This window comes from Arachis duranensis, chromosome 8 (assembly GCF_000817695.3).
Source record: "Arachis duranensis cultivar V14167 chromosome 8, aradu.V14167.gnm2.J7QH, whole genome shotgun sequence".
NCBI classification, from domain to species: domain Eukaryota; kingdom Viridiplantae; phylum Streptophyta; class Magnoliopsida; order Fabales; family Fabaceae; genus Arachis; species Arachis duranensis.
Window position 1 is genome coordinate 39,528,965 of NC_029779.3, and position 20,794 is coordinate 39,549,758.

Genomic DNA, 20,794 nt, shown 5'->3' on the forward strand with positions numbered 1-20,794 from the left:
CTCTTTTACTAGCTCAACCTACTCAAGATAGTAACTCAAATTAGTTATTAGTAGTCTTTAAGTTTATTATTGTAGAATAGTCGATTTTTATAAGTAAAGTCAAAATTTGTATTGACAAAAAATTTAGTTAGTAGTTATTTTCTACTTTTATTTGTATTTGATTAAAATGTAAAAATTGTTTTATCATATTAGGATAAATATATTTTTTTCTAATATTTGTAATTTTTTAAAAAATATTTTTAACATTTAATTTTATTTCTAATATTTTTTTATTTATTTAATTTTGTCCTTAACGTTTCGATTTTTGTCAAAATTATTTTTGATATTCCCAATTTTTTTCCATTTTAAATGAAGCTCATGCGTCTAAGAGTAATTTTGACATAAATAAAAAAATTAACAACAAAGTTAAATAAAATTAAACGCTAAGGATATTTTAAAAAAAATCACAAAAAAAATATGTTTCATACCATTACATTATTATGAAATTTGATTGTGTATGAATCATATTCGATTATATGTGTGAAAAAATGATTAGGGGCGGTGGATCAAGGTGCTGCTGGAGTTGCGATTGCATTGTTCAACCTATCTTCAAAGATTACAGTGGTCCCTCTCGTGAGCATTACAACTTCCTTCGTGGCAGAGGAAGATACTATTCAGAAAACCAATCAAAATGAGTCCAAACTCACCTATGAATTAGTCACCAAAAATATGCAAGTGTGTGATCGTACACAAGATGGAACAATGAAGACTCCCATGCCAACACCGGATGGTGCTTTGACTGAAGAGACCAATAATGGAAACGGTGCATTCTGATACCTTTCTCCTTTTTCTTACAACTCAGATTGTGAGAGCTTCTTTTAATAGATTTTTAAAAACAGCCAATAGTAAAAGAAAAAGAAAAACTTACACTAAATTTGTTTTCAATCAATACTATTGTGATGAAATTACTTCTCTAAAAATTTAAATTAATATAAAATAAGATATACATACATTACATTAAACACTTACATCATTGAAATATATATGTATTGTGGAATCTACGTTATGTATAATTACAATGACTAAAAGGTTTTAACAACTCTTAAATAATGGGACTAACAAAAACAACTATAGCTAAACACAAATCAAAGAATGTAAATTGTGTATAATAAAAAAATTAGAGTCTTGAGAGAAAAAGTGGTAATTTACAGCAGAAGTAATTGGACAAAAATGTTGTTGATTATCGAAAGAGTAGTAATTTACAATGCTAGGTAGCAACTATATATAAGCTTACTCTAACCAACTCTTCTAATAAAGATTCGTCAAGAAAAGCATCTTTAACTAACTATAACTAACAAATTAAAATTCTGTTAGAACTAGCCATTACTGATAGTCATTGTCAAGCAATTTTGCTCTCCTTCCTCAAGACCCCCTCAAACTAAAGTTGTTGTATAGATTTATATTTAGTAGTATTCTCAAATAGTTCAAAATCGCTCAAGTAAAGTTTAGAATCTGAGGACATAGGTGTTGGTAATGGTTTAGAGTTCTCCTTTCCATATTTCTCTAGCATATTTGGCTTGTGAAATCATCAACTCCCTATGTAGAAGATATGCTTTCTCCAATCCCAGAAAGTAACTAAATCTGCCAAGATCTTTTAGAAAAAAGTTGTTCAACTGTGATATTAAAATTTCAATGACTTTGGAATCATTTTCTGTAACTATAATATCATGTACATACAATAAGAGATAGGTAATATTAGTTTAAGTATGTCTTACAAATAATGATACATTTGATTTAGTATTTTCAAATCCAAACTTGTATAGTGTTGTTGCCAGTGTCTTGAACCAAGCTCGAGGAACTTGTTTCAAGCCATATATGGCCTTATTAAGTTTACAAACAAGAGTTTTATTGGAGCACTCATATCCTTGTGCTTGAAGCTTATAGACATTCTCTTCAAATTTTTTATTCAAAAAGGCATTGTCAAAGTCGAATTGTCTTAATGGCCAACCTAAGGGTATAGCAATGGTGAAAATCACTTTTATTGTGGTTGATCTGATCACTGTAGAGTAGATTTGTTCATAGTGTACTCCCTCTTTTTGATGAAATTCCTTGCCAACTACTCTTGCTTTATATCTCAGAATCTCACCTTGTTGATTTCTTTTGATGGCAAACACCCATTTACTCCCTATAATTGTTTCATTTACTGGTGCTTTTGTGAGAGTCCATATTCCACATCTGTTCAGTACTTGCATCTTAGTATTCATGGTCTTTTTTTAGTGTGAATAGTTGAGTGCTTATTTCACATTTGATGGTATGTTGTTGATAAGGTCAGGAGTTTGAATCACTAATGCTTTTGATTTGATGTGGCTAGATTTGGCTCTTGTAGTCATAGAGCGTGTGTTTAATGGTGTGATGGGGGGAGGCATATCTCCATGCCACTTATAGGGATAGGAGTTTCTGTGTGCTGGTGATGATGAAGAGTTTGTTGTTTTGATTGTGTATTAGAAGGTATAGTAGTGGCACTCCTATAAGGTCTTAAAAAAGGAAAGTGTGCACATTCAAACACTTTAAAGAGATTAAAATCTGGTTGTTGATGAAATAAAACCTCATATGGACTTTTATTATCAACAATACTTGGAAGTCTATTGATTATTATAAGACATCCTCCCAGAATTTCATACGGAGAGAGACTGTTGCTAAAAGGGATAGATCCATTTCAGTAATATGTTTGTGTTTTCTTTTACACTACATTGTTAATAGTGTGTGTAAGAGCAGGATTTTCTATGCTGAATGCCTTCTGAAGCAAGAAACGTAGAAAAAGCCGTAGAAATTCACCTCCATTATTAGTTTGTATAGCTTTAATGCATTGGCCAGATTATTTTTCCATCAACTTCTTATAATTTTGAAAGGCTAATAGTGTTTGAGACCTATTCTGAAGTAAGAAAATTAGATTAAATTTGGAAAAACTATCAACAAATTATAGGAGATAATCCTTGGTAGCCTGGTCACGAATGAAATAATAGTTAGGCCAGAATTCAAAATAAACTCCATTTTTAGCAGCAAACCTTGACATACTTAACAGATTTTGTGTTATTTGGGGAACATGCAGTAAATTCTTTAATATAAAAATGACACTACAATATTTATCATATAGAATAGAGGATCCAGAGTTCTTAATAGCAATACTTGTACTATTACATACAAAGACTTGATCTAAATCAGTATTACTTGTCGATGAAGTAAGCAGGTTTGATGGATCTGGTGTTAGGTGATGGCTTGCAGCAGAATCTGCAAGCCATGAGGCTTCACTGATGAATGAAGATGGGGATGTTAGATAGGTAGTTGAATGATGAAAATTGGCTGGAGGTGGTGGAGGTTGAGCATTGATATATGGGGTTTGTATTGCTGAAGAATTATTACCAGAATTTAGGTTGAAAGATTAGTCAAACCTATGGTAACAGTTCCACACCACATGGCCTAACCTCCCACAAAGTTGGCATTGCATTCTTGAATTATTGTTGTTGTTAAATCCAAATCTTCCACCTCCTCTTATGTTTCTTCGACGTCCTCGTCTATAAGTATTGCTAGAGTTGAAATCAAAATTTAGTGAAGAATTCTACATATAATGAGCTACAGGCATACCAGATTCTGACTTCTTGAAGTGCTCTAGCATTTCTTCATAAGAAAGCAAGAAAGTTTCAACCTCTACAATTCTAAAGGGTCCCTTTTTTGCTGTCACAGAAGAGATGTAAACTGCATATTCTTCATTAAGTTCTTCAATGATGGCTTGAAGATGATCATCCTCAAATACTTCATATCCTACAGAAAATAATGAATCCACAATTTTGCAAATCTTGGACAAAAACTTAGCAGCTGAACTAGTCTTCTTGCAAGATCTTAATTGACTTTTGAGACTTTGTATACTTGCAGAGGAAACAACTTGAAAATAGTCATCAATCCTTTCCCAAACTTCATGAAATCTAGAGAGGTGAATGACTTTTGTTTTTTATTCAATTGGTCTTGGAATCAACAAGCCATGTGGTGAGTGCTCGATCTCTTTGGCACTAGTTCTTGAATTCTTCTATTTCTGTAACAGTTTTCCTGGTAGCATCAGATGTGAATTGCTCAAGAATTTTTGAGAGATCTAGATGACTTTTAAGACCAAGATTTTCGATAGTGAGAATTGCAATAATGTATCTACATGTGGAGTAGTTTTCTTCATTGAGTTTTTCTGCGATTGGGGAGAATGATTTCTTTATAGAATCTGAGAGGGTAATCTCAATCATGAAGAAGAAGCAGAGATGTAGGCTCTAGATACTATAAAGGAACTAACAAGAAAGACTATAGCTAAACACAAACCAAATAAAGTAGAGAAACAGAATTTTGAGAGAAAGAGTGGTAAGAAAAAGAGTGGTAACTTGCAATAGAAGTAATTGAACAAAAATATTATTGATTATCAGAAGAATAGTATATTTATAATGCTGAGTAGCAACTACATATAAGCTTACTGTAACCAACTGTTCTAGTAAAGATTCATTAAACAAAGCATCTTTAACTAACTGACAAACTAGAATTCTGTTAGAACTAGCAGTTAGTGTTAGTCTTTGTCAAATAATTTTGCTCTCCTTTCTAATATTAAAATATATTATTTATATCTTAATACTATTTTTTATTTTAATTTTAAATTAAAAATTGTTGTTAAATAAAAAAAATATTACTTTTATTTTAAAAAATTATATAATCACAATAACTATCATAACCATAAACACCATAATTAAATTTCAGTTTTGTATATATGTTCATCATGCTAGCTAGTATGAGAAGTTTTCATGAGTGCTAATTAAATTCCTTTGATCAGAAGAATATAGAAATATATGTGAGAAAAATATGTTGAAAAGGGTTGAAAGAAAGAAGCTACAACTTGGTTCAGCATCAACATCACTGCTGTTTGCCACAATCCTTGGCATCATTCAAGCTGCAGTTCTTATATTTGCAGACAAACCCCTATTAGGCGCAATGGGTCTCAAACATGTGAGTATTAATTATTAATTATTAATTATTGTTTAATAATAATTCCATGTACTTTAATATGTGTAGGGTTCTCCTATGCTAGACCCTGCCGTAAAGTACTTGAGATTGAGATCGTTAGGTGCACCTGCAATGCTTCTCTCACTAGCCATGCAAGGAATCTTTCGAGGTTTCAAGGACACAAAAACTCCTTTATATGTCATTCGTAAGTTCAAATGAAGCTTTGTAATGTAATCAACCATATTTTGGTTTCAAGAAGTAATGTTTCATTTTTAAATCAAATAATAAAAATCAATTATCAAATTAATTATTATATATTTATATTTTATTTATGTTTATTTTCATTTCATTTGGTTCAGTTTTCGGATATGCATTGAATATCAGTTTAGACCCACTACTCATTTTTCATTGCAATTTGGGTCTCACCGGTGCAGCCATTTCACATATCGTCTCCCAGTGAGTTATATATTATTTTCGTTCTATTTAATAATTATTAATAATTTGACTAGAGAAAAAAATAAAAACAAATATTTGAAAACAATTTTACTAATTTTTTCTTTAATTTTATTGCTTAATATTTATAAAAACTATGTGCTCCCAAAAAAATTAATTATCTTAAATAGTAGAGGATTATTTCATTTTCTTAGACAGAGAAAAAGTTATGTGAGATCTTTATTTTAAAAAGACTGCATATAAAATTAAATAATTGATATTTATAATATTTTTAATATATTAAGCATATAAATTAATATACAATTTCAAACAGAGAAAAAAAGGAAAACTACTTGAACGATAAAAATGAATAATAGAACACATATAGTAATATTCTAATAAAGTTCATTAAAAAAATAAAATAAAACTAATCAAGTTTATTATTGTTCGTACAATAACTTGAACTTTTCATAAATGGTGGCTGTTTTAGGTTCTTCATGGCATTGATTCTATGGATGATATTAATCAGAAAAATGGTACTTCTACCACCAGGCTTTAAGAATTTGCAGATCTTGAGGTTTCTGAAAAATGGTAGGGGTGGTGAACATACAATTACTAACCTAGTCCTTTTTATTAAATAATGTTACTTGCAAATTGCAATGATGGATGGAGTAAAAATGTATGTTTAAATGATGATAGGAGGGATGTTATTGGCGAAAGTAATAGCGGCATCGTTCTGTGCGACGTTGGCATCGTCATTGGCAGCAAGATTAGGGGCAATTCCAATGGCGGCATTCCAAACTTGCCTCCAAGTGTGGCTCACTTCTTCCCTTATTGCTGACGGTTTAGCTGTTGCCGTACAGGTCATATAATTAATTATCTTCTTTTTCTTTTAATAAATGAGTATTAATGACTAACTAGATAATACAGGCAATTCTAGCATGTTCCTTTGCTGAGAAAGACTATGAGAAAGTAATTGCTGCTGCAGCAAGGACACTACAAATGGGGTTTGTTTTGGGAGTTGCTCTCTCTCTTCTTGTCGGCATTGGAATGTACTTTGGAGCTGGACTTTTCTCCAAAACTATCCCTGTTTTGCACATAATCAGAATAGGCCTTCCGGTAATATATATTATCAAAATTAAACTATATTTTCTTATGAAAACTATCCCATGTTATTGTGTCTAATTGCAAACAACACTACCAGTTTGTTGCTGCTACACAACCAATCAATTCATTGGCCTTTGTATTTGATGGTGTGAACTATGGTGCTTCTGATTTTGCTTATTCTGCATACTCCTTGGTAATAAGTTCACTTGCCTTTCTTTTTGTTTTACCATTTTCATACTACTTTATTTTGATTCATAATATCTATCACTATACTAAAATATCTTGGTTTAATATATTTGTCATTTAAATATTTTAATAATACAGTTATTAAAGTAACTTCCATCAAGTCATTATTTATTCGGCCTTCACCTAGTTAAACACAGTAAATAATCAAATATTTGTATTATAAATTTTGTAATCGATTATTAATTTTAGATTTTTTAATTGGTGTACCAATGATCAAAATAGCATCACACGTAAACCGATGGTTGTAATCTCTTTGTTTAGGTCATGGTGGGATTTGCAACTGTTGCTTCATTACTTATTCTATCAAAGAGCAAAGGTTTCGTGGGAATTTGGATTGCTCTTACCATCTTCATGAGTCTTCGCATGTTTGCTGGTTTTTGGAGGTAAAATCTTCCCCATGTTAGGCAATCTATGTATATGCACACTGCCTTCATCAATTCAATTATGCATGATACATCATATATATAGGTGACTTCTTAGTTCTTTCAAAAGATAATTCAAGCACTAATATAGAACAGATCAGAAACTGTAAATGTTATCAAGTGGTTATTGCTTCGGTTACTTAAATGTTATATCGCAAGTTTGATTATTAGGGGTGTCACATGTATAATATATGCAACAAGATTTAGGCCACCCTACCTAAAGATAAACTCGGATGGGGTTAGACATTAGTCGTTGTCTCTCAATCGACGAATACATAAGTATTTATGCCTAGTAAACTAAAACCCAAAATAAAATCAATCTATTTATAATACATAACAAAAAATAAAAGACCAAAATAGTGCTTTTCTTTTTGGTGTCCAACCAAAATAGTGCTTGACACATAATATTTCATATCATTACCACATGATTCTAATAGTAAGATTAGTAATCTTTCATTCAATTAACTCATTTTAGATGTGATGGCAAAATAATATAGTAAAATAATAAAAAATATTAATATTTATATTTAGGTATTTAAATTTTGGAGTATATTAGTTAACTCAAGTTTTTAATAAATAAATGTAATTAACACATTTAAAAATATTTTTTTATTTCAATGTTTTGATAATATTACATGAGTAATACATTTATTATTAATATTAGTGCTTAATCAAGCATCTAATATCCGTAAAAATTACATTTTTATTGATTTTTTTTATATGATACAAAAAAGAATAATAACTCAATAACTAAAAAATCTATACAGAGTATATCTCGAATGAACTAATTTAGAATTTTTATTATTTTTTGTTTTAGTGTATGAATTTTCGCTAAAATTATGTGAGAGGGACAAAAAATTTATAAAAAAAAATAAAAATTCAAATCAAACAACTATAATTCTTTATGTAGGTATAAATAAAATAATATCTTTTTTCTATTAAAAAAAATATTCAAATAATTTTTTGATATTTAATTGTAAAGTTGACATTTTATAATATTATAGTAAAAGCTTTTTCGACGAAAATAATATTAAATGTATAAACAAAATAAAATTAAACAAAACAATAAAAAATAAATAAATGATATATATTATAAAAAAATATTAAATACTAATAATCTCATTTATATTTAAAAAGTTAAGCTTGACTTTAGATAATTAAATAATTATATTATTATTATTTATTAATATTGTTTGTTTTAAATTTATATAATATAATAATTTTTATTATTGTATTAATATTTAATAACATAAATGTTTTTTATACATTATTTTTTTTGAAGTGTGGAGGCAAATAAATTATTGTATTGAAGACAATTATCTATACATATATACTTATTATCTATTTACAAATCTCATTAACAATCAAGTTTGCTCACATAAATTAAGATTGGCTCACATCTGAACTCGTTAATAATAGATGAACTAATAAAATATTGTAAAAATTATTAATACTCTTCTTGATTGCTCAAGAAAAATTTGAAATTAAAGTTGAACTTGGAAAAGAATTTCAAATTATTAATACTTATGAGTATTTTGAAGAAAAAAAATTTTATGATGCTATTTTCCAGTGTTTACAAGTGTTAAAATGCATATATGCAGGATGGGAACAGGAACAGGACCTTGGCGTTTTCTTAGACTCCACTGATGTTATATGCATTGCAAATTTCATTTGGTGTATGCTCTGTATCACTGTTTCACCTTACAGGATCATTTTGGTTCTTGTTTCAAGATTTGATCACTTATTACTTTACTCAGATAATCTTAATTATGTGTGTATTTAATTTATGTTGAATCATTCAAGTTTAACGTCATTTTATTTGATTAGTAAAGAATTATCACAAAAAATATATATAATGGTGGTTTATATTTGTAAAGGGAAGTGCAGAAACAGAGAAAAGAGAGATAGCAGAAGAGCAATGACTTGTATCTCAAGAAAGCGTTAGTCAGTTGTATTATGTGATAATTTGTAAATCAATACACTTGTGTTCTGAAAACCTTTAAGGTGTTTGAATGTGCATGCTATCCCTTTCTTAATCCATTTAATAAACACAAACTGGATTACAGAGCTCAAAAATTGTATCTTTTTCTTTGGATAAGGGATATAAGTGTCTCTCTTCAAATGGAAAAGTGTATTTAAGGAGGCATGTTGTTTTTTATGAAAGAAATTTTCCTTATAAATTGTTGTTTGGTGATAAGATGAATACTAACTTTTCTACCTCAACTAAGAATGATATGGTGCATATTTGAATACTTCTCCATCTCAGCTAGCTCATTCTATTCTTATCATAAGAAGAACAACTGACTCATTCATTTTTTTTATTAGCCTATGAGTATTACATTTTGATTAGCCTACACAGGAAAAAGGTTTAATTATTCTGTTGGTCCCTGTAGTTTTGCAAAATTTTCAATTAGGTCTTTATACTTTTTTTTTTCCTTTTAATTGGGTCATTGCACCAATTTTTTTTCAATTGGGTGCCTACACTTTTTTTTCCTTTTATTTAGGTCTTTGCACCAATTTTTTTTTTTTAGTTGGATCCCTATAAAATTAAGCCAATTACTGTTAAGAGGGACTTAATTGAAAAAATATTTGGTGCAGGGACCAATTAAAAGGAAAAAAATATAGGGATCTAATTGAAAATTTTGCAAAACTATAAGGACCAATAGAGTAATTAAACCCAGAAAAAACATGTTACAAACCTATTAACTAAAACGGATATATTGCAGGAAAATCCTGTTCCAACACCAATGGTTTCTTCTACAAAACTACATATAAATGATGTTGAACCATTTGATGACCCTAAATTCTATAGGTCCATTGCAGGGGCATTGCAATATATTACAGGATATTGTGTGTATCTTGGATCAAATTTGGGAGCATGGAAAAGTAATAAGAAATAGGCAAAGTATAGGGCACTTGCAACAGCTCACGCAAAGTTGGTATGGATCCAAAATCTTCTCCCTCTACGCACTCCACCAACTATCTATTACGATAACCAACCAGATTGCTTACTTGCAGAAAATCCAGTTCTTCGCAGTAGGTCAGCACATTTCGAGCTGGATTTGCACTTCATAAGGAAGCATGTTAGCATGAAGAAGTTATAGAGAAAAGAGAAATAGCACATAGCAGAACAACAGTGACTTGTATCTGAAGGAAGAAGATAGTCTGTTGTATACCATTCAAGTGGTTAGAATGTAGTTAGTGAGACGTAATCTGTTAGCCAGTGAAGGTAGTAGGTAAATAGGAGAATGTATGTGATAATTTGTAATCAATACACTTGTCTTCTCATTCTTTCTCATCTCTCTTGGTGTTCAAGTTCATTATCTGCTTCTTATGTTCTTCATTCAAGAACACAATATTATATAAGCCTTTATATTTTTATTCAGACAATTATATATAAGGTTTGATATATATATATGAAATTTAATTTTGATGCACTATTAGTGTAGAGTAGTTTTATACATGCATCTAATTATGTAACACTATGTTAGAAAAAATAATTACTTTTTTTATGTTGATAGTATGAATGATCATCCATATATTAAAATTAATATCTATGCATAAAAACGTAACGTTTTACATTGTCAAGGTATCAAAATTAATGTATGTTTAAAAACCCATGGTTCTGTTGAGCCAATTTAAAATCCTGCTCTCAACAGCTCAAGTTAGGAATCTTTAAAAACAGTTAGAGACCTCATAATAATTTTTAACCATATTTATTCATTGTAATCTAACAATTTATCGTTACATTGTAAGTTGTGGTACAAAATTTTTATTCATTGTGATCTATAATATTTACAATATTTAGAACTGAGAATAGTCTTGTTATTTCCCTGAGGACTTCACTGGAGTGATTGAGTTCAAATCTTAACAATTTTTTGCACCACAAATGGTATTGAAATGACCTAAAATTTTAGCATGCTGTACAAAACACCTTTTATTATAATACAGATTTTTTATGGAAGTATTTAACACGTTTGGTATGTGAACTAGACGAAAGTATTAGCAAAATAGCCAACTTACAGTCTACAGACCTTTTAAGTAATAAGCTAACCCTTTAAAACTTAAGTCACAACATGTGATTTCTAGTTGCCTGATAATGCTAATTACGATTATATGAAACAATTCAAAAAACAGAACAAGGAAAATGGGCAAGTTTGAATTTATTTGGAAATAAATAAAAGTAAAATAGGAGTCAATTTGATCTTTTTAAAATATACACAAGAACCAATTATAAATGTACACATATTACACATTTTTACTAGGCTAAGCAACCATAGTAAATACCAAAACTTTAAACAACTATACTAAATTTACATTAGAATCAGCCACCAAAATAGAATATATATTAAAATATAAAATATACATTAAAAATAAATTAAACTATACATATTTATACACAAATACACAATACCTGATTTTTGTGTGCAAATAACATTTTTGAAATTTAAATTACGGAATTACCCCATGCAAGGCAAAAGATTACTAGAATAGTAGTTACTAAGGATCTATCCCAACAACTTTATATCGGGATGAAATCATGAAAATACGTTTGCCTATCATAATGAGCAACCCAATGTTGGTATTTTACAAGAAACAAACCAACCATGACCTAAAATATGACCCAAAAAAAACCATGACCTGATCTATTAATCTTGAGATACATTTTCTATACATTTTCTATACAATTTGGCTTCTAGTAAGCTTCACATGGATTATTAAGCAAGACACGTGGTGGTGTGATCGTGATAAGTATCATCCACTTGCGTTGCTGGGACATAAACTGCATCTTTGAGGGAGCTGTGCGTTCTGCCATAGAATACATAAACAACTAGCCCTATTGCGAGCCATATTGACACACGTGCCCATGTGTCAGATCTGGAAGAAACAAACAGCGACCATGAATCAAAATAATGGACCATGACTTATTTGTTTGTCCATCTGCTACTTAGTTTTTACTTCAGATTCAGTAGAAGCACACTTTCGTTATTAAAACAAGGAATGACAGAGGCACAGAGCACAGTTGATGTATTGTTAAACATGAGTGCGGCAATTAAAATCCTACTTAATAAATATTGCCACTTTTCAAATTATTAGCATGCTATAATGAAATTTTCAGCATGCAGAATAATCGAAGAATTTACATTTCTTTTTTTAAGCACATAAATGATTACCCAATAATGTAATACTAATAAAAATAATAAGTCAACAGCGATGACAACAGTGAGGTTTTTTTTTTTTCAATATGCTACTCTCTAAAGTTATGCCACTATTTCTAAAACCTTTTACAAAAATGACATTTTTTCAAACTATTTATTCAGAAGCCATCATTTTGCCACAGTGACACTTTGTGTCTTTTTTTTTGTGCTGACTAGGAGACACCTAAGTGGAACGTGTCTTCCACGTAGAGAACACTAAACAGGAAGCGCATCCAATAGCAAGTGCCTTCCATGGTGGCAAAACAATTGCATCTGAGTAAATAATTTGAAAAATGTGGCCTTTTGGTAAAAAATTTTAGAAATAGTGGCATATCAGAGGAAAAAGTTGACGATTGCCACAAAGACACCCCTAGTCGGATTTTTCTGCATTACCAATATGAAAACAATGTAGATTTTCTTGAAAATCTGGATTTCTAGCCATTCAAAAGCCGCTAACGGGAAATCCTATTAGAATTGACGAATACTTACCCAAGATTAACAAGTAGATAAGAATTGATGAGAATGCAAACTATGGGAAGCAGTGGCACCAGTGGGCAAATGAAACCTGAAAATAGATTAAAAGAAGTGATCTTTTATACCCAAACCTAAAAGGAGATATGGGAGTAGGAGGACAATACAAATTAACTTTATATAAAAATATCGGCATAAAGCATGGTGTTATCCATACTAGAGTAACCACAGACAATCTATTCTATTCATAATTTGCAATTTTCTAATGTTATAGTAAATAGCGTGAAAACTAGTCACATTCGATAAAGACACATGCTCACAATAACTGCATAACATTATTATCATAAGATTATAATGTTGAGCCATACCTCCAGCGTGTCCAAAGTTGTGTCTTGCAACATCTTGATCTATGCAGGTTAGAAAGACTAAACCAGACAAAAGAAGAGAGCCACCAACCCCACACAATCCAAAGCGAACCGAACTGGTAAAAGCAAACACAGAATGCTGAGAAGTGAGAACATCAAGAAATATGTGAGGACAAGTCCACACAATCCAAATGCATACAAACTTCAATTAGCATCAAAATTTCAGAAAATTAGCTCCTAAGCTATTTTGATTTCTAAACTTGAAATTTGAATTAAAAATCTGCCAGTAAACCAACCTGAGAAGGGTTAAGTCCGAAGCAGCATATGTGAGGACAAGTATACCTACGCATGTTAATGTTATGACCCACCCAACAACCTTTCGTCTATTACCCTCGTGTAAATCTGCACCCAAAAAGAATAAGGGCAAAAACAACATTGATTACAAATCTTGAGCAGCAAAATTTGCATTATGTATGAGAGAGACATTGATAATAGAGAAGAAAAGCATAACTCACAGTTGCCAATGGCAAGTTGCTTAGGAATAAGGGGATACTCAATTGATACATCCTCTTTCACAAGTAAAGGTTTTCGGTTCCCAGAAGTACCAACTGCCTCCTTATCTTTCCAACCTGTCTCCAAGCAGCTCCAAATGTATCCACCTGTCCCTGAATCAATTGGTTGTTGGAGAAAAGGGCGCAAAGGAACCTCATCTGGAGGGATATATCTTAGTATCAACACCGATATTGCCACCATGGTGAATGCAAGAAGTGTGCCCACACTAACCTGCAAGAAAACAAGGCAAATATAGTTTAGTACAACCGTACAAAGAACTAATATCCCTTTACATACAATAATTAATGGTGGTATTAGACAATTCCACACAAGCAATAAAAACTGCACCAAATTTTTTTTTTTTATTAAAGAAAAGAACAAATTGAAGAAAGGTTGTCTGGATTAAAATGGAAGATAATGGCTTCATTGAATGGTTTTCATTCTTCTAGTCAAATTGTGTTCGACATCAAATAATATATGGAACAAAAAAAATCAATTCTGTATACCACAACAGCATAAGTTTTCAGATTGAGATTTTTTTTAATAATTTCCTAGCATATGATCCAATAATGGACATGACTGTTGTGAAAGTAGACATACCATCCCTGCCAATTGAGAGACTTCCATGGAAAATGCCAAAATTGCAGCAATAAGGCCAGTAGCAATTGTGCTCTTAACAGGAACTTGACTGTGCTTATTTATGTCCGAAAAAAATGGTGGTAGCAGCCCATCCCTTGCCATAGCCATCAAGATTCTTGGCTGAGAAGCATTAAACAAAGCATATCTAAATAATTAAATAGTTTTCCTGGAAACGAGACTATGATAAAAGCAGGGTAAAGACTGATACCTACATCTAGCAATCATCATAGAATAAAGCCGAAGCTAGCATGAAAATAAATACACCTAATATATAAATGAATTCAGTAGACTACACTACTGCATAAATTCAAGCATAGAAGATTGATGATATCAGGGTAATGGAATTACTGCCAGACTATAAGAATCCATTATAGGTTAAAGGCACCAAAGGGCATGCAGTAGGCTATTGGCTGGATTAAGAAAGGCCTCCAAATACTAGTTATGAGTTAAGGCGCACTACCTCTTGGTTGGGGCAAGCATCTTTTGACTTTATTTTTATTTTATTAAGTAGAGGTTCTTCGGGTGAGAGTCTTTTATGTTTTACAAGATTAGCTTATCAAAAAGCTAGGTTTTTACAGTGGGAAAAAGTGCCACGGCACTCAAGCACCGATCAGTTACCTCTAAAATAGTAAAAACGGGGAAAACAAAGTGACCAACAACACTCTACATCCCAAAACAAAGAAAATGGAAGGAAAGCAAATCCATAATGCAACTCTACCACTTGAACAAATTGAGTAAATTCTTATTGGACTGAATATTTGAGATAAATGGTAGAAGTTATCAAGGCTTCCATACATCTAGCCTCAACATATTATCAATTATAGTCCTAATTTACTTCTCTTCTTAACTTTAGTTATTTATATGAAGTTGTTAATTTAAACATTAAATTTATGCAAACTAGTTCATAACTCTTTACTAAGGTGTGCACATTTTGGTATCTCTAACCTCAAGGTGTTAAAAGTTGTCCTAGCATCTTAATGGCACTTTTTGCCTATAAAACTTGCAAGAATCCCAAATTAACACCTACTTCATTCTAATTACATGTTTACAACTATCATTTAATTCTCCCTCTAAAACTCATTTCATTACAAGATAATAATGTATAATTGCACAATGTATCATTAGATGTAGAATTTTGTAACTGTTCAACACAGATTATATTGCATTCAATACCCAAGGACCAATGTTATAGATGACGTGAATGAATAATTTAATATTCACATTCAATGGTTGATATGCATCTTCAACCGCTTAGAAAATGATAAACTTTACCCGGAACATGCATCCAAGGCATGAACCCCTATAACCATGCAATATAGCAAGCGAAATTGCACAATCATTGGGGAAAGAATAAACTAAAGAATTTCAGATTCTAATGCATAAATAGAGAAATAGAGATTCCAGTAGATTTACCTGGGGCAATATCCCACCCATCAATGATGCACATAGAGCTGTAAAAGCCCCGGCATTTATAATATAACTGCAAAAACAATTATGAAAAAAGATAACCACTTCATTTATTAGGCTGCCTAAATTTTATGAGGAATCCAACACACTGTAGATAACTTAATTATTCACTTACGCTGCCCATTGCATTCCATGGCTAGCAAATGCAGAGGATATTGGGGTATCAGGATCAATAGCATAATAAGGTACTAAACCGACAATAACAATCGAGACCATCATATACAATCCACAACATAGAAACAATGAACCACCAATACCCAGTGGCAGATCACGTTGAGGATTTTTCACCTGTTAATCAAAGCAAGACATCATTAACAAGTAATAATTTCCTCAATTATGTACAAAGTTGAGGATCGTATTTATAGGCGAGGAGAAAAAAAAGGGGTGCATCACATCATCATCTATACCTCTTCGGCAGTGCTGGCAACTGCATCAAAACCTATATAAGCAAAAAAGACAGTTGCAGAACCAGCAAGCATTCCATCTACCCCGAATGGAAAAGATCTATTAAAGAAAGAGCAAGAGACAAGTATTCAGTAACGAGAACAGAACAAACATACAAATGATAGTGCAGAATAAAGATGTATAGTACCCTGTAGGAACTTCATATCCAGGCCATCCAGATTTGAATCCTAGGTAACCACCAGCAATTATGACAAACATCAAAGCACACATGTTCACTGATGTGACAATACTTTGAACCATTATACTCTGCATTTTTTAACCATTCAAATAAAAAGGATCTTAAAACATATTTGGACGTCTGAATGGATTTAATAAAGCACAATAACAGTCGGATTCGCACAAGGGAAACATGCAACAAGTTGCATGAACCTAAAGTCGGGAAATTTCAAAAAACATATTAGAGAAGAAGATTCAAAAAGAAAAGTACCTCTTTAATCCCAACACACAGGAGTGCAGTAATAACAAATATCATAATTGCTGCACATGGGTCCACAACAATATCGATCCCAGCAATATGCTGACGCGATAAAAAGACGGGTAGATTGTCTTCACCTCCAAAAAGAGCAGCCTAACCAAAGAAATATTATTTTCTATCAATAATTGAGCATAAGATAAATATATAATCTTACTCACATTTGAAACAAATAATCTTTTACTCTCATTACTTATTACATTACATAATCACATGCATAACATATACAAGGAGATCATCCAAGATCCAACGGAATTCTGAATTTCAGAAAAGAAAATGGGACACGGAAAAATAAGATTATTTTAGAGCCAAACACCAACAAAATTGTTTTGTTCACTGAATTACTAACAATAAAAAAAATTAATTTCAAATAAAATGAGTAATAAATGATTGAACAAGAAAAACCACTAAAAAACATATTGAAAAAGAAAGAGCGGAAAGATTGAAGGAGAGGTGAATCAACCCTAAGAAATGCTACCCCCTCCCCCAACCCTAACTTTTCTCTGAAAACAGAACCAAAATAGAAAAGTTTAACGAACATCATACCAAATTGGGTGTTATGCCCCGAGCAACAGCAGCTCCACCAATTGTATATTCTAATATCAAGGCCCAGCCAATCAACCAAGCAACTCTGCAAAGAATACAATATTTTCTATTCAATTATTCATCAAAGCACATCAAGTCTCAATTGCATACAACAACAACAACAACCAAGCCTTGTCCAGTCAGGTGAGTTGGCTACTTGAATGATGAATCGAACACCATTGTGCCTTGTCATGAATCATGTCTAGACTCAAGCTATTTATGCTTAAATCTCTTCTTATCAGCTCCTTCAGAGTCTTCTTAAGTCCCCGTCTACTCCAACTTTCTCTCAGTTAAAATAATTTTTTTCTTTTTTTCAATAAAAGACCTATTACAGTAAACTGGCATAGACCTCCAATTCAAAAAGAAGTTTTAATAAAAGACAAAAATTTCAAACTCTCCCCCCGGCCCACCTTTTCTCTTTCACACAGGATTATAAAGACAGACGCTATTCCAAAACTCCAGAATCAATATCACCCTGACATCATAACTATTAAGGGAAACGGGAAAAAAAGGGAATAACAAAATAAAGAATCAAGTAACAGAAGCACTTCAATCTCTATTGTGATAAGCTGAGTCAATATCATTTCATAACTAGAAGTTCCATGGAAAGCAAAGCAAGGACTAGATTAAAAAGGTTTTCAAGCTAATAACAAGAGAAATAAATATGTAGAATCAAAAGAAATGTTGTTACCCTTCCCCAACACATATGTATGTGTAGTGATAGGCACTCCCAGCAGAAGGACAACGACTAGCTAGCTCCGCATAGCAAAAAGCCGAAAGAGCAGCCGCGAATCCAGCTACCAGGAAAGAAATTGCCAGAGAAGAACCGGAAAGCTCACGAGCAACTGTTCCAACCAGAACATATACACCAGCACCAATTGTTGCACCAACACCTAAACCCAAAATAAATAAATAAAACAATGTTACAGTATAGTTCAATTATAGATCCTAATGTTCAAAACCCGTGGCAACCACTATAACCATCCGTAACTAAGTCCAAACTTCCTTTAACTGACTCCAACAAACCTCCAAATTATTCTGCACGTATAGCTATTGTAGTCTATAGTTTGTTACATTGTAATTACCCTAACTTCTAGTTTCATTTTGCCAAGTTTCTGAGTTTTCATTAGAGACATAAATTCAGTTCCAAGGGTTCATTTTTGTTTCTTTCAAAAATTGAAGATCAAACAAGTAGGGAACCTCACTCAAATTGGATGGGGGAGGGTGGAACAACTTAAATTAAATTAAATTTTGAAAAAAATGGAAATGTTGAATTACCAATTGCCAAGAGTTGAGGAACAGATAGCTCCTTAGCAAGTTGAGGCTCAGAGGTGTTCTTGCGTGCAGAATCCACCTTCTTCTTCCTATTGAAGAACATCTTTGAACATTGACCTCCATTCCTATTACCACCCTCTTGTGAATCAATCAAAATCCCCATCACTTACTCAACTCTATTTTTTTCTTTTCGGGTTTCTTTTCAAGCAGCAGAATTTTCTTTCCTTTTCTTTTTTTGGTAAAAAAGGTTTTGTTATTGTTATTTGTTGGGTGAAGCAGCCAAGCTGGTACACTGAGAACTGAACAGAGAGATAAAATGTGGCGTTATAAGGAAAAGGGGAAGAACGATGTATTGAGAGAGAGGGAGAGAGAGAGAGAGAGAACGAGAAATTCTCCCTTCCCCCCTTCCTTCTTTAGTGGATGGTGATGGTTATGCACTTACGCGTATGCTCCTCTCTCTCTCTCTTCCCATCCTAAGGATTCAAATTAATCAACAAAGATTTTTAAATTAAACATTTTCGCTCCTTAATAAACTTTTATTTATTATAAGTTTTGGAGAATTATTCCGATCAGACAGATATTTTTTAGTAACAATATTTTTTAGAATCAATTATTTTATAATAAAATTTTGAAAAATATTTAAAGACTAATAAAATTTATTATTTTATACAATATTTTAAATTATTAGTCTAATTCTTTTAGTCTAACAATTTAATAGTATATTTTTAGTCGATATTTTTAAATATTATTGACTAACTGTTAGTAAAAAATAATAAATTTTATTAGTGCTCTAATTTTTTTCTAAAACTATTTAGATACATATTTGTCTAACATGCACTAAAATCTTAAGTGAAGGTGACCGAAAAACTACCCAAGAACAAAAATTTTGCCCTTGAACGGGACATTATACCTCGGCCACTCTCCCCTAAAACTCGACCATGAAGTTATCAACCACATTTAGGGTTAGCAATGGGTAGGATAGGGTAAGGTTTGGACCTTACCTTAACCCTACCTGCGGGTTAAAAATTTTATTAAAATTCTATCCTATTCTATTCGCGAATTGAGAATCTCTCAATCCTAACTCTATTCGCACCTTAGTGGTAGTTCACTTATTATAAGTCATTATATAAAAGAGGTTGTGGGTTCAACTCTCATTTCCTTCACTATATAGAAAATTTTTTATAAAATATGTGTTATATATGAGGTGCGAGTAGAGTAGAGTACACTATACTCAATTAAAACACAAATATGGACTTATTCAAAATTAAGGTAAAGTTTAACGAATATACAGAATAGGAAGTAGCAAAATATCAGGAGCGAAATAAAAAGTATCATTATTCAGTTCAATATATAAGGAAAAATAGGTTAACAACAAAGGTCAAAACTAGAAAAGAAAAAAATGCTATTTTTTTAATTTATTATTCTCTTTATATTATTGTGATGCTAATTTGAGCGTCAAAATATTTTTTTTATAGGTGTCTATTTCACCGTATTCTATAGAAATTGACGTATAACTCGTAAAGATTATCTAAAAAACGAAATTAGAACTACAAAAGAGTATTATATCTTAGTAAATTCATCAAGAATGAAATATATTTTATCTAAAATTTTTTATAAACTGATTTGGATGTTCACCTTTTTTTTAAATAAAATTTAGTTTAGTAAAATCTTTTAGAGTATTTATGTTTTAAAAATTAAAAACACTCCATTTTAAAAATTATTTACTTTTAAATTTATATTTCTTTTAATTTATCTAAATTTTGAAAATTATTTTTTTAAATATAATTATTATTATTTTATTTATTAAAATTTATTTTCAATTTAGTTATCAAATATAAGTATTATAATTTTAAAATTATTTTTAGAAAACTAATTTTAATAAACTATTTTAAAAAATTAAAAATTTTTATCAAACCAACCTTCTTTAAGTCATATCTTCACGTTGTCTTCTCTTTTCTAAAGTCTTTCATTTCCTTTGGCTCATAAGTCATAACTCCCATATACACCATATACCCTAAAAATACTTGGTAAGAGATTATTTAAAAAAAAAGTGTTTTTATTGAACAATGAGCTTTTAATATTTTCAATCTA

General features: G+C 31.1%; 2 protein-coding genes across 2 annotated transcripts in view; one reads left to right on the top strand and one right to left on the bottom strand.

Annotated features, from left to right (window-relative positions):
- LOC107462687 (protein DETOXIFICATION 43) overlaps window positions 1-8,963 on the top strand; it is a gene marked incomplete in the record, with an annotated part of 40,029 nt that extends 31,066 nt beyond the window's left edge. The window contains 10 exon segments of the mRNA XM_052253084.1: window positions 536-802; window positions 4,838-5,010; window positions 5,077-5,212; window positions 5,367-5,463; window positions 5,930-6,030; window positions 6,139-6,302; window positions 6,370-6,558; window positions 6,644-6,739; window positions 7,054-7,175; window positions 8,816-8,963. Of these exon segments, the coding sequence (XP_052109044.1) occupies window positions 536-802; window positions 4,838-5,010; window positions 5,077-5,212; window positions 5,367-5,463; window positions 5,930-6,030; window positions 6,139-6,302; window positions 6,370-6,558; window positions 6,644-6,739; window positions 7,054-7,175; window positions 8,816-8,861 (1,391 nt within the window).
- A 2,575-nt stretch (window positions 8,964-11,538) lies between these two features.
- LOC107462794 (cationic amino acid transporter 2, vacuolar) lies at window positions 11,539-19,166 on the bottom strand. Its single transcript, XM_016081456.3, has 14 exons — window positions 18,707-19,166; window positions 18,120-18,321; window positions 17,390-17,474; window positions 16,799-16,939; window positions 16,499-16,617; window positions 16,314-16,410; window positions 16,022-16,194; window positions 15,853-15,919; window positions 14,401-14,559; window positions 13,764-14,031; window positions 13,545-13,650; window positions 13,252-13,364; window positions 12,902-12,977; window positions 11,539-12,092 (listed from the first exon to the last, which is right to left on the bottom strand). Exons 1-14 carry the CDS (start codon window positions 18,864-18,866, stop codon window positions 11,933-11,935), a joined length of 1,926 nt encoding a protein of 641 aa, XP_015936942.1. The 5' UTR covers window positions 18,867-19,166; the 3' UTR covers window positions 11,539-11,932.
- Between the last annotated feature and the right edge of the window lie 1,628 nt (window positions 19,167-20,794).